The sequence below is a fragment of the Argentina silus genome (assembly GCF_951799395.1).
Source record: "Argentina silus genome assembly, chromosome: 4".
NCBI lineage: Eukaryota > Metazoa > Chordata > Actinopteri > Argentiniformes > Argentinidae > Argentina > Argentina silus.
The window spans coordinates 15532634-15547007 of record NC_139658.1 but is presented as its reverse complement, the minus strand read 5'-3'; the positions used below and the strand labels follow the sequence as shown (position 1 = coordinate 15547007).

The 14374-nt window shown below is 43.1% G+C and overlaps 1 protein-coding gene across 18 annotated transcripts in view; it reads left to right on the top strand.

Moving 5' to 3' along the window:
• Positions 1-2327: 2327 nt before the first annotated feature.
• Positions 2328-14374, top strand: part of celf4 (CUGBP, Elav-like family member 4) — a gene marked incomplete at both ends in the record, with an annotated part of 68613 nt that continues 56566 nt past the window's right edge. For 10 of the 18 annotated variants that reach the window (XM_083668917.1, XM_083668913.1, XM_083668915.1 and 7 more), the window contains one exon: positions 2443-2592. In XM_083668917.1, the coding sequence (XP_083525043.1) occupies positions 2448-2592 (145 nt within the window). Of the gene's footprint in view, positions 2593-14374 lie in introns of all 18 variants that reach the window. The other 8 variants (XM_083668912.1, XM_083668928.1, XM_083668925.1 and 5 more) reach the window with 1 other exon arrangement.

Here is a 14374-nt window from a genome sequence, read left to right as displayed (position 1 = left end):
GCATGGAGGTGAGATAGTGTGTCGCCTTTGTTATTTAATGGTCGGCTAATGTTTAGGCAGAGGGGGGGGGGGGGGGGCATGTATGATAGGCAAATGATTAAAACAAATAGGGCGACAATAAAAGCAGTGAATGTTGCTGTAGAAGCCTATTAGCGCACTAACTCTGTTAGCTTTTAATAGGAAGACATTGAGCATAAAAAGAGGATAACTCATAGTGTATCGTTTTAACTATGTCTTCAAGTCTAAGGAATGGCCCAAATATCAATAGTTTGTATTACAGGCCTGTTTTTTTTTACACAAAAAATGTCACCATTCACACCAACACAGAGATAGAAGAAGTCCAACTTGTTTTGCATATATTTACCACTCTATACCAGAACCATTTTAGGTTGCATTCATAACTGACATTCGATCTGTGTCATAGACTATAGCCTAGTGCAAACACTCTGTTCTTATAGATCAAATAAACTAGGTGAGATCTGAAGTCGATCTGACCATAACATAGCTCTATAGAGAGGTGCTTGCAATCTGACAGTTGTGAAAATGCAGTGGGGTTGTGTCATGTTTGTGCGTGTAAGAAACCTACTGTTGTACATCGTGCATTGTTGTCTGTGATTTCAGCTGACATCTTGCGAGATGACTGTTTGAATCGTATTCCATGAAAGAAGTCATCCACTCTGAGAAATTACGATAAAATATGATCTAGTGTATGTATAAGGCTACATCTTTTTCTTAAAACTCAAATTCTCTTTTGAGAATATGATTCTTTTTGCGTAGCAATATTGTTTGGATTTAAAAAAAACAACAACAAAAAAAACATTTAAATAAAGTTAACCCGCATTTTAGATTGATTTGTCTTTTTACACAAGAGGAATCCTGTGTTATCCTGAAAATCCGTTGTGAATGGATTGAATATGTAAGGCTACGGACGTCGGCTTTGGGTGGACACTTGTGAGCATCACCATGACAGTATCACACTTAGGCACCTGAATCAAAGTGTCTATTTTCTGGTTTCACTGTAAGCGGATCCCAGTGTTGTGCCTCTCTGTTCTTCTACATGGACAGGGCTTTGGGTCCGATGTGCCAGTCTACCGCTCGGAGGAGCTCACAGACTTCAGCTTGAAATTACATCTAGATCAGAATCGAAACACTATCAAATCCCCAACACGGCGTTTGTTTCAATGGTAGCCTGCGACACTACGTGAATGTAACACACCGTAAAGCTCCCGGTAGTATTTTATAAGACACCGATCATTCCTTAGGTATTCACCGGAGGATTTCAGCACTGTCGCTGTCCATCTCCGCTGCTATACAGTGTTAGTGAGGTTGGGAATTCAAGCTCAGACATTTCTACTTCTTTCAGGCAGCATAAAGCATATACTGTGACGAATGTTTCATGTCATGGAAAATGCTTACTGTTAGATAGTGGTCAGCGTGGTCTCACACAAACATGCGCACATTCAATATCTCTCAACGTGTATTTCTTTTTTTTTCTTTCTTTTTTAAAAATTGTATCCAGTCAATTCATGAAAGAGCGTGTATGGGTCTTTTTTCAGGAAGAGACAATATTCATAATCATAATATGTATAACTTAATTCTCTTGGTGCAGTAATGCAATTTTCACCTGGGTAGCCTAAGCACAAAGAACCATACAGATTGACTATTTCTTTATTTATAGACCCTTTCCCTGGGTGGAACGTACCATTTGGGTTTATAATCGGGAATAGGGGAGAGAAAACGCTGTGTAACTCAAACATCCAGTTTCTAGCGGTTCCCTTCTTTCCATACCTCCCCGCAGTCCTTACCTATATTGAGCTGGCCCCGTCCGTTTAAACCGAGAGGACACCCATACCGACTCCTCAATGCAAAAAAGAGAAGGCCACTTAGAAGCAGGGAAGAGGGGAACGGAGGTGTAAATAGAAAGCGAAAGCTCTTGCATGGTCTCTCTTTCTCTCGGTCTCTCTCTCTCTCTCTCTCTCCCTCTCTCTCCCTCTCTCTCTTTCTCTCTTTCTCTCTCTCTCTCTCTCTCTCTCTCTCTCTCTGTGTCTCTTATTAAATGAATGAATGAATTATTAAGTAGGAAATATACATACAAGGAACCACGCCTCCGCCGGGACCAACTGACGTTGTTTGATATTCGTTCCAGCCCAATGATACATATGTATTCATATCCATGTAAATATTTGCCTTGGTAGGACTAGAACAGGACCAGCATTGGCACGGCTTTTTTTGACTAGAATTTTGACCCATTCTTCGGAAGCCTCAACGAACGAACCCACACATCGCTGCTGCTGCCGTTTAACCCACAACTCATTGCCGGTCCGAAGATGGCAACTTTAACGAATGGACAGGTGGACGGTACCGGGCACGGCGTCAGCGTCGTCTCCGCCACCACCAACGGGCTCCTGAACGGATTAAGCCACAGCCACAGTCCGGCCACCATCCCCATGAAGGACCACGATGCCATCAAACTGTTCATCGGCCAGATACCCCGCAACCTGGACGAGAAGGACCTCCGGCCACTCTTCGAGGAGTTCGGCAAGATCTACGAGCTGACCGTGCTCAAAGACCGCTTCACGGGCATGCACAAAGGTGGGTTTGGGCGCCTCTACCCCAAGAGAGAAGGGGCTATTTCACTTTTTTGACTCCGCGGCTCGCTGCCACGAATGTGTTGGAATATGTGTGCCACCCTTGCCCTCCCCTGGTTCGGGCCACAGTATCGAAAATAGATTTGGATGGATATAGACTACATGGTGGCGTAAATACATGCGTTTTTGTCTCTAGTACTGTATACATTGTGACATAATTCTATGATAAACTATTTTCAATAGGTTTGTGTGAACAGAAAGAGGTGTGATCCATGACTCGTGTTGAGTCGCTCGTCAATATCCAATCGCTTCTATAAATATATCCTCAGTCCTCTAATAGATGCTGAGATGTACATCAAAGCAAAGAACGTTGTCACGACTCACGACAAGCAAACCCTCATCACTTTATGTAACAATATTCTAGGAGCGATGTGCCGTTGTGTTGTAACTTTTGAAGTGTACGTGTAGGAGTAATGAGTCACATATGTAGTAAACGTGCACTCGTTCACGAGTGCTGAATTCTTGCGCTTGGCAGTTCACGTTTTCACGAGCCATACCCGGGGAGCCCGTGGCTGATCGCCTGCGGCATCGGCATCTTGCACTCTGTTGCGCGTAACGCCAAGTTGCCTGTGTGAGGAAGGGAGGAGGGAGGGAGGGAGGGAGGGAAGGGATTTTTGTGCGTGCGTGCGTGTCTGTGTGTGTGTGTGTGTGATCTCTACACAGTCTACTCCTAGATACAGTAATATAGCCATAACATTCTGAGATATGGTTGTGACTTCTACATGATTATGACTATAGCCCTACCTATTTAACTGATGGTGCATTATATGTGTAAGGGCATGTTTGACAAATAGCTGATAGACGCCACATATGTAGTAAGAGGTGAAATTCTTGTGTGTGTGTGTGTGTGTGTGTGTGTGTGTGTGTGTGTGTGTGTGTGTGTGTGTGTGTGCTCCCCCATTTAATCTTGTTTAGTGCTATGATTTGTGTGTAATTGTGATGGAGTATGTAAAGAGTACATACTTTTCATACAACATGGTAAACACTTCACACTGAGGTAAAGATCATTGCTCAATGATTTGTGTTATGGTAAGGACCAATGCAGTATACCTGTTATGTAAGGGTTAGTAATATATCTTCAGTGTAATGGCAACAATTATGCTTCCATCAAGGGTTTGATTTCAGGCTCCGTAGAGGGGGTCTCTATTGTCAAAGCCGCACTCAGAGGCACCGTTATCTAAGGGGGGTCACTCATTGATCCTCATTGATCTATATGCACCTGGAGAGGGCATTTTCGGGTCACTTCACATGTGAATTCACGTTATACAGTGTGAGCATAAGGATCCCTCTTATCTCTACCCCCCCCCCCCACACACACACACACACACACACCACCACCACCACCAAATTGCTAAACAATGTGACATTCCGGTATGTGTCGGGGGAAATGATGATGATATACAAACAAAGCAGGGGGAGGAGATTGGCCAGGGAGGGGGGAGAAAGCAAAGAGGTGGAGGAGGAGAGGAAGGGGGGGGGGCGGGGGAGGGGGGGGGAATCTTTTATTAATAGCCCAGCTGGAGTAGCGACTACTGGTCCGGCGGTTAATCACACGCGGCTCATGAACTATGGGCGTCCGCGCCGGTTGATTCTAGGAACTGTCTGCTCGCTACGATGTACAGCCTCTCTCTCCTCGGCCAGGGTCCCCTGCTTTCATTAGCACACCCCCACCGCTCTCATATTTTAACTAGGGGGTGGAGGCGCTAGCTCTTTGGCTAGCTTCGTACTAAACTTACAGTCCTCAATAGTCACCAACCTCCCAGCAAACAGATGTATGTGACAATGTATTGTAATGTATGTGACATTACAGGAAATACTTTATTTCAGTGCATGTAGTAGTAGCGGTATGGATATATTGGTTTGTGTATGATTGACGCTTTGACACTAAACAACATAAAATGCAGGTGTAACTTCGACTGTTTTATGTAGTTGTGTTGATAAGGGTACAAACGCGACAAGGCTGTTTTAAGGTGATATGTTTTGATGTGAGCTTTCCCAACAATATTTTGTGAATGGATGTTTACTGATGAAGTTGTGGTCAAGCTGATTAAATGGTCTATAGACCGATACATTGGTATTTTAATTATTTATGTGTTCTTTGCACGAGTGGGAGTTTTTCTTTGTTTGAACTTTGTGAGTATCTTAAACCTTGCATATAACTTCAAGAAATGTGGAGACAATTACAGTCTGAGAATATTTGCTTTTTACTAGCATACTTGTGATGTTTGTTTTGCTCAGAGAAACTCCAAACACAACAATGGACTCCCCACAGTTCTTACTTTACCCCAAATTTCTCCTTTTGCCCCACTCTAACCATTTAAGCCTTTCTGCCCATTTCACTCCACCTTGCTTTTCTCTTCCTCTCTGTTTTCTTCATCTTTCCTCTCTCCTTCCATCCATTTCCTTTCAGTCCTATTTACCTACATCCTCCTACTTTTCTTCTTTTCCAAGTCTCCCACCTCTTCCCCTCCTCCATATTGTCTCCTTGCACGTCTACTACTTTGTTATCCTTCACCTCTTCATCCTCCTCTCCTCCACATCCCTCTCTCCTGTCCATTTGCACTTGAAAAGACAGACACCTCCTCCCTGGTTCACCCTCCTACTGCTTGTGTCTGCTTGACAACCAGTGCACTGATATGGCCCCTAGACACAATGAAAAAACACGTCTCATACAGTCTGGCTGCAGAACCTCAAAAACACTCAAACCAAGCGGCTTAAATTAGTGTGTAGCACTATATTGGAAATAGTTCATTTGCCTAGAAATGAAATCATTTGTTTGACTTGCGTTTTCAATAATAAAAACAGGCATTTTCCACTAAACGCTACTACCAAAGCAAGTATTTGACTGATTCTGAAATAATACTTGCAATAAAGAACTGTAGGCCTACAGTGCAAATGCATTGAAGTGGATTATGAATTTGGCTATGGACCTCACCATCAGAGAGACAGCAATCGATACCGTAATAACAACCCAAGATAGAGAGGCTCCTATTCACTTCTATTGTTACTAACACCTTTGATACGTTTGCCAGAACCATTCTAATAATGACTCCATGTATCACTAGTAATCTAGCCTTTAGGATTCGGTCCCCTCGGAATGGGGGGCTGGGGAAAAGGGATAGGGCAGGGACAGGCACAGAGGCGACAGCCCAGGCCTACATTCTCCCAATGATTTTATTTCTCTCCCCTCTGCGTCCAGGCCATGCTAATAGAGGCCATTTATAACGGTCACTGGCAGCTGCCGAGCAGGCTGAGAGGGACACGGACACAAAGACGGGTCTTTTTCTCCCTTTTGCAGTGCAGTGTGGGAGGGTGTGTAGATGTGGCGGCACAAGACCAGGTGATTGAATTCAGATGTAGGAGTGGAGGATTACGCCATAATTCACCCTTTAGCCCATTATTCCCTCCTGTGACAGTAAACAATATCATCTTAAGTCACTTATGTGTAATAACTGTAGTTAGGACGGTGTAACAAGACATGCAACAGCATTTGAAGGTGCTTCCTATTGTTAAAGGGGAACAACTGCACGTTTGGGAAATGTTTTTATGTGCCTTCACCTCTCTGACTCGGTGGAGGACTGTCTGTCAACGTGCGTGTGAGATTTGCTGTATCCTACAAAGTTCTATCTAGCGCTGCAGTGAGAGAGGCGGAGTGTCACCCTGTGGCGTCGGTCTTGTTTTCGCTCTAGCTCCTCTCTCCCTGAGTGAGAGATGTGTGGACATTGACAGACAGACCTCCACTGAGTCAGAGGAGGTTAAGGCACATGGACAAATCTCCCAAATGTGCAATTGTTCCCTTTTAACTGTCACCACAAATGGTTCGTCTTCCCATGTTAGAGTACCACCATAATGGTGTTATTACACCTTGGCCGTATTAGTTACATTAGGCTTAGGACTCGTAGTCTAAGAATGGGAGGTGCTGAGCACACTAATACCAATTTAGCAACACTCCTCAATCCCTGTTTCTGCGTACACTGAGACACTAACATTTGTGTTTATAAACTGACATGTGGTTATAGGAAAAAAAATGAGACCAAATTATGTCCAACCCATTTATTGTAAAAATGAAATGAATGAAGCGTCTCACTGTGGATCTAGGACAGGATTGCGTTTTTAAGTGAACAGCAGACAGACAGGCTCTACCTTCACCTTATTTTGTTGCGCCCTGTCCTAGATACTGGGGCTGGCAGGTGGTGTAGATAAAATGTCACAGGTGCTCAATCCCCTCCATGAAATCTGAGGCTCTGAGAGATCCCTGAAGGTGTGCTGATTGAGAGAGAAACAGCTGAACCAATGTTGTATTAGTTCTCTCTCTTTGGATTGAGCACGTACTGTAGTATAGCAACCTGGCGTTTTCTCTTTCAGTTATTTTACCAGCAAGCAACTACAGAGTTGAGTCTTTTTAAGTTGTCCACAGGACAAGTCAATAATAAACCGGTCAGGTTTTATGCCTATTGGATTAGTTACACCTTTTTTTAATTACAGACCCGCCCTGTCACAAGATGTTTCTGCATCTCCACTTTAGAATGAATTCTGCTGCTGCCATCAGCAATAACATCATCAACGAAGACAAGTTAGCCAGTTTTAGTGGCAGCTATACATGCCCAAGCCATACAATGCTGTAAATATTGGGCAGTTTTTATTTTCCATACTTTCCTCTTGCCATCACTCTGGTACATGTTGATCATCATCTAATCTGTCCACAAGAAGATCTGAACTGAGCTGAATCTGTTCTGAGCTGAGTATTGTCATTTACGATTTAGTTCAATGAGAGACCAATCCATGCCGTGTACTTACTGTAGCGTCACTGTATGTATTATGTGCTCTGGCTCCCAGGCCAGTGTTAAAGAGAATTCGCTAATCCACTGAAGATTCGGGTACTTAGGGTAAGATGGTGGATTTATGCCTTCTGGGGGGAGAGTCATTGAGGTTGAGGTCCTGATTGTGAGCTAGTTTGATGTTGCTTCGTGAGTGCTTGAGCTGTGGCCTTCAGGGACTCTGTATATCCACCTGGGTACTACAAGAGACCAAATGTGAAATGCTAATGACATTCCGAATCCATCTAAAGTCCATGAGATCTGGACTGGCTTTGAAAATGATCTGAAACATAATCAACGAACAGAAATGTCTGGTGGAACTGCAGTATCGTCAATCTAAGGCCACAAGGAACTCTTGCCTAGATTCTGGACGGAATGTTAGAGTAGCTGTTAAAGATGTCCATCGTGGAAATTTCCCTCCTAACAAAGAGAACGGTGAAAGAGATATTGCCTTTGAACAAGAGGCCCGGGTGTTTTCTCTGCAGGGCTGCCTTAATGCGGCACACATTCGGGCCACACGATTTCACTCCTGTTGCATCATCTCCCTCTGAGAGCTTTATTTTCTTTTTTTATCCCTCCTCACGTCGCTTTGTTTGGGATGTGCGTGTGTATGCTCTCTGTTGCACCTCTCCTTCCTTTCTCTCCGAATCCTGCCTCAGAATTCTCCACTCAGCTCGACTCGGAATGCACACTCAGGCACCATGTCGTGTCCTGTTTCTATGACGACGTAGTGCGATCGATGTCGAGCGTTTTGTTGGGGAAAACAGGCATGTGTCCGTGAGGAGGTCGCTTCTCGCCAAAGTCCCCTCCCACTCTTTTAGGTGTCTAGAACTGCCAAGGAACAAGGCGGAAAACAGAAGGACGTGCACGCGAATACAGACATAGCCCTAATTTGTCAGGTTAATCAGTTGTCAAGGCATCAACGCCACTATTATCCATTGTTATTGGATGGGACAGTCCGAGGGGGGGACGGCCTTCAGCCCAGGGACCTAGTTACCCATGGTGAGCGATGACCATATCAGGGGAATGGGGGAGGGGGGAGGGGGGTACGGTGAAAGGGAAGTATAGGCCCCTGTTGGGGGATTAGCAAGCTAACAATAGCTCCGGAGTCATCGGCCTGTCAGAGAGGATGAGGCTTCCTGCTCTTATGACCTCTTCATTGCACTCATTAAATCCAATGACCTTTACCTCTGTAGAGGAACGGCACAGTCGAGCAGAACATGCAATGAATCTACCCTCATCCCAAGAGGCTGACACTAAGTGTAAGGAATCAGGTAGAACTTTGGAATCTGCTCAAACACCACGTACGGCAGTAACATTGAATGTTGTTAAATCACTAACTGCCAAAGAAGTGTTTTATGTAATATTTACCTAGCAACAATACTTTGATTGACTACAAAATGAAGCATCAAAATTGTATGCATTTTTGGTAAATAAAGTCACCCGTGGCACTCTAGAATGTTGACAATTTGGGTGACTTTATTCACCCTTGGCACTAAATGAGTTCAATCATGAGTCATTATTTGACATGAAGACACCGCAATGAAGAACAGATTATAACTTATAAATAGTTTATTTCTATATGTGTCCTCTTAAATGTCTGTCGTGTAATAACAGTTATAATCTCAATTGTCGGCTGAGTTGTGACAGTGTAATTAGCCATTAGCAACCATGCAATAACATGTAGATGCTACTGGTTGTTTCTGTGGCTGGACTTTGAAATGGATTCGTCCTGTGCTAAGACTATTGGAGAATACCATATTACAGATGTGGCCTACTCAGCATATTTGGGATTTTCTTTAACTCCCTCCACACAGTAAGGTTATGTGTTATAGAAGGCTGCTACGCTGACCCGGAGGGAGGATTTGTGGCCGTGATCCCTCAAGCCACAGTACCTGCTGACCTCGGCAATCTTTGCAGGGCAAAAGATTCCATCTCTGGAACTGCGTCTCCATGCCTCTGTGCCATGTCCTAATAGCCATTGTTGGAACTAGATAACTACACTGTCACTGTGTGAGGACGCTGTGTGTGAATATGCTTGAATAATGGATACACAGTGCTCATCTAAACACCAAGCACAGCTTTCGCTTAGCCTTTTACCCTCGCCTCGACTTGTCAGCAATAACAATTCGAGCATCTGCGAATCTCGAAGCTTCAAAACAGCATAGCTTTACCCCAGTTATTGCCCAACATCTGTTCAGCCAAACTGAGTCAATGGACATTGCAATGTTACTATCGTGCTCTAGGGAAAACCTCGTCCACGTCTTTTTTGAAATACCGAGATGAAAAACACTTGACATTGCAGGAACAAAGACTGAAAACCTAGCTGAAATATTAATAAGTCAGGTTTGTAATTTTTCGTATAATTAAACTCCAAAGTCAAAAGCACAACACTACTGTAAGCTTAATTTGGTCAGCCTAAAAGTTTGATCAACCTTTCACCTTCCATAAGAGATGATAAATAAAATGTATTCCTTTTTTTTTGTTGCTATTGCCATGTTCAGTTGCCACGGTTCGCCATTTTGGTTTAAGTGGCAGAAAGCTTAGCACTGTTTTGACAAGGGCTACTTCGAGAAGCAAATAGTTCCTGTTTTCAAGGCTGTTGCATCATCTAAGTGTTATTGTGGTCTGCGTTAATGTTTAACACAGAGCTGACGCGTTGGTTCTGTCTGATCCCTCTGTTTTGGTCCCCTGTTGATTCGTTCTGTATGTGGTCTGCCAGATGAGGAAACTGCAATAGTTTCACAATCTTTGAAAGTCTGGCATATTTGCAGTTGCCAATACAATCAGTGGTGTAGTGGAGCGTAAACAACATTTTGGGGGGGTGAATGTGATTCACCCACCTTTTCTGTGACATGTCTACTGACATTTAGAAGTTCAACTTCAAAGAGAATCGATATGAACATGCTGGAGGTCAGTGTGAGTGCATGCGCAAACTCACCCCAGGATTCCAGCTATTTTCTAAGAGGCAAGGAATAAGTCTTCTAGCCATATTGGTGCTTCTGCTTCTAGTGTGTAGCCCACCTCTACTCTGTTCATCACTCTAACATGTATTTATGCTGTGTAGGCGTAATTACAGGGAAGGGAACCCATCCGTATGTAATCAAACCGTATGAACCTGAGTTCCTTTGTTCTAAAGTGATTATGTGATTATGTGTGTCTTTTCAGTGTATACTTGCCATCTCAGTAGTCCCGTGCCCCTTAGTGGGTTGCTACTTGTATAGTATTAAGAATTGTATAACTAGTACGGGGAATCAAATCAGGGATATCACATTTTTGTGGTTTCCTACTGTATTCCCTGTCTCTATTTGACTTGCATGCTTGCATGTGTGTGCGTGTGCGTACTTAGGGTTAGTATGTACTATAGTATCAGACCTAACAGGGTTAGGGTTAGTATGTATTATAGTATCAGACCGACGCAATATGATGACATGGAATGTAATATCCACCAGAGCCATGTGTCTGATTTTGTTTCTAATTTTCATCATTATGATATCATATACAGTATCTGTATTATGTTATGATCATGCACAGTATGTTATATGAAAATTATCATATAGAATGATTAATATATTATAATGATAAATATTATATAGTATATTATCATATTATATATTTATATTATGATTGAATCTTTTTGTCTTCTTGCATTCATTTAATAGTGCAGCAGTGCTGTTGGTGTTTAAGACGGAAAGATAATATGGAGGAGAGGGTATTGTTTCATAAAAAAAAAATACTGCCTTGAGCTGTTTTAATGGGAATCCATGACATACAAACAGATCACTGAATCCAATAAAAGCAATATCAGTGCAATATCAGTGCAATATCAGTGCAATAACAGAAGATCAATCAAGAGCCAAATGAATTGGTAAATAAATGCAGTCACTAAAGAGGATACATCAGTCAGTTCTGGTGGTGACAAAAATACTGTTTAGTATAGTATTTCAAAACATTTCTTCTTTTTCATCTACTTCTTTCTTCTTCTTCTTCTTCTTCTTCTTCTTCTTCTTCTTCTTCATCTTCTTCTTCATCATCTTCCTCTTCTTCTTCTTCTTCATCTTCTTCTTCTTCATCATCATCTTCCTCTTCTTCTTCTTCTTCTTCTTCTTCTTCTTCTTCCTCTTCTTCTTCTTCTTCATCTTCATCTTCCTCTTGCTTCTTTTGTTTTTTGCATACTTTGGCTTTGGTGTGAATTGACACCCTAGATCTTGGGAGCTCTCTGTAGTTTGTTCTCCATAGAGTACAACCCAACTACTAACGAAAGAGCATGTCCAATATGTGGAGTCACACATTTGTAGCCTTAATTTCCACATTTAGATTGCACTTGCTTAATCCAAAACAGAGACTGTGAGTTTCTTTGATTCAATTCACTTTCTCCCCGTCTCTCTCTTCATTTCTATTTCATGCCCCCAATTAAAAATGTACACACGTTGACTTGTAAAAGGAAGGTGGGGAAGGGGGTTATGGCTTTTCAAAGATCCCCTCAATTATTCACGGCAAAGTTTGATTCAGAAAATGGAGTATGAATATGTCATTGCGGAGGTTTTCGACGATTTGGCTGCAGTGTTGTTGGGCCCAGTCCAGTTTGAGGATTTGGAAGACGTTTGTGTTGTATCTTTAGTTATTCTTGCCAAAGGATTCTTACCAAATCTTCCATTTCAGAATATTTAGCACAACATCCACAATTGTTATCAAGGGTAATGGCTTTAAGAAAACCATCAATGTCTTAATTGCTCATTTGGGAGCATTTGATCAATGAGGCTGCCACCACTTTCCTAAAATGGTTAGTCAAACATTTCACCAAACGCTGTGAATTGACCTTGTCCAGCCTCCTACATTGACAGACAACAGCTTTGGGATATACCCAATGAATGATCAGTATTCATCTTAACTTCAGTGGAGGTTATACCTAATCTCATGTGCAGCTTGAAAAAGTGAAGAAAGACAGAGAAAGACATCAAGACTGAGATAGATGGTATGATACTGTGTATAAAGACAAGGCTGAGAGAGAGAGAGAGAGAGAGAGAGAGAGAGAAAGAGAGAGAGAGAGAATATTAGAGGGATGATGTAAGAGAATGCGTTAAAAGAGGCAATGGAGAAAAGAGACAGCAGAAGACCTTAAAACGGAGAGAGACGGAGAGAGAGTGTATAAAAAAAGAGGTGAGAGAGAGAGAGAGAGAGAGAGAGAGAGGGGAAGTGAAAGCAATTGCAAGAGAGTGTGAAAGAGGCGATTCTGATAAAGAGAGAGAGACAGTAAGACTGAGAGGAGTGGCAAGAGAGTGCCTAAAAAAAGAGGCAGGGAGAAAAAGAGATAGGGAGAGGGAAAGAGAGAGAGAGTGAAAGCGAGAGAGAGAGAGAGAGAGAGAGAGAGAGGGAGAGTGAGCGAGAGAGAGAGGGAGTCCCAGAGACAGATGTCCCCCTCCCTGCTTGCAGATTGATGGCTCTTGGCCCAGTTCCATGCTAGGCTCTGACCTCTCTGTCCTTTGGTGTAATTTATAGGTTGTGTTTTGCGAGATTTAAGCACTCGTCGGTGGCCATCATGTCCACCGAAGGAAAATGACCTTCCTGCAATGGGAGCAGCATTAGGGCCCCGCTGCTCAAAGCCGCCCCCAGGGGTAAATAAGCAACCTCCCTGCCGAACACGTAATAGGCCATTTTGACAACACATATACCGCATACATTTTTTTGCTCTTATACAGTGTGTGAACCCCTCTGTGTTGATTTTTTCTTGAACACATTTTTGACACTGGGGTTGGGGTTGCTGCGGAGAAGAAGAAGGGGTCAAAGAGAGGTGGGTGTCATGAGTATGTTGTGTCGTGGGCGACAATGCATGTGTTGGTGTTTATTGCATTTGAACGTGTATTTGAACAGGGACAGACACAATTATAACGTTGACACATGTTGGTAATAGCGAGCGCACACTACACGATTTCTAAAATCGGAACACCGGAGAACCTCTCCCATGATGCAATCGCCCTTGTCAAAATCCTTGCATCTTGCTGTCGCTCTCCCCAAGATGAGGGTTCTCACATGACATGATTGAATTCATACATGGACGTAAATGACGTGAACAAGATCTCTGTCATCATCGGCTGTGAAGGTTTTTACAGTAGCAAGAGAAGAGCAGGTTTAAAAGTGGTTCAATTCCTGTTTTTATTTTAGAAAGAACAAGGTACGGTATAAACATTGTTTCCTTGTCTTTGACTTACTCACACTATGCCAGTAGCGGTGCTGTAGCCTAGTACGGTCCTAGCCTTTAGTTCTTAGGATTTCACTCTGTAATGTCCAGCATAAGAATCAGAACCATCATGCTTTAGCTTGAGCTTATTTTCAACATCGGTCCCTAGATGGCCCTTTAAATAGGAAGATGAACTGAAAGAGAGAAAAAAAAGAAAAGAAAAAAAAGACCCTGATAACATCATATGTTATAAGTGTGTGTGTGTGTGTGTGTGTGTGTGTGTGTGTGTGTGTGTGTGTGTGTGTGTGTGTGTGTGTGTGTGTGCGTGCGTATGTGATTGCGTGTGTGTGCATGCTTGCGTGCGTGTGTGTGTGTGTGTGTGCATGCGTGCGTGCGTGCGTGTGTGCGTGTGTGTGTGTGTGTACTTGGGTCCGTGGCCAACAGTCTCGGCTAGGTCTTTGCTTGGCCATTCACAGCGTAACCCTGTGCACAAATCAGTCAGGGAATTATTTGGACAGAAACCCTTCAACAAATTATTACAGATTTGCAATTTAATGGCTTCTGAGGTTTCTCCCCAGCCCCACGTGCAGGTTCCCTGCGAGCCAGAGCCTATTAGTTTAGCATTTTAATCACAGAACAGAAGATGGGAATCCTATCCAAACCCATCCCCTGCCCCACACACACACCGTGCTTAACGTGGTGTGGTACGATTTCATGAGGTTTCTAGAGAG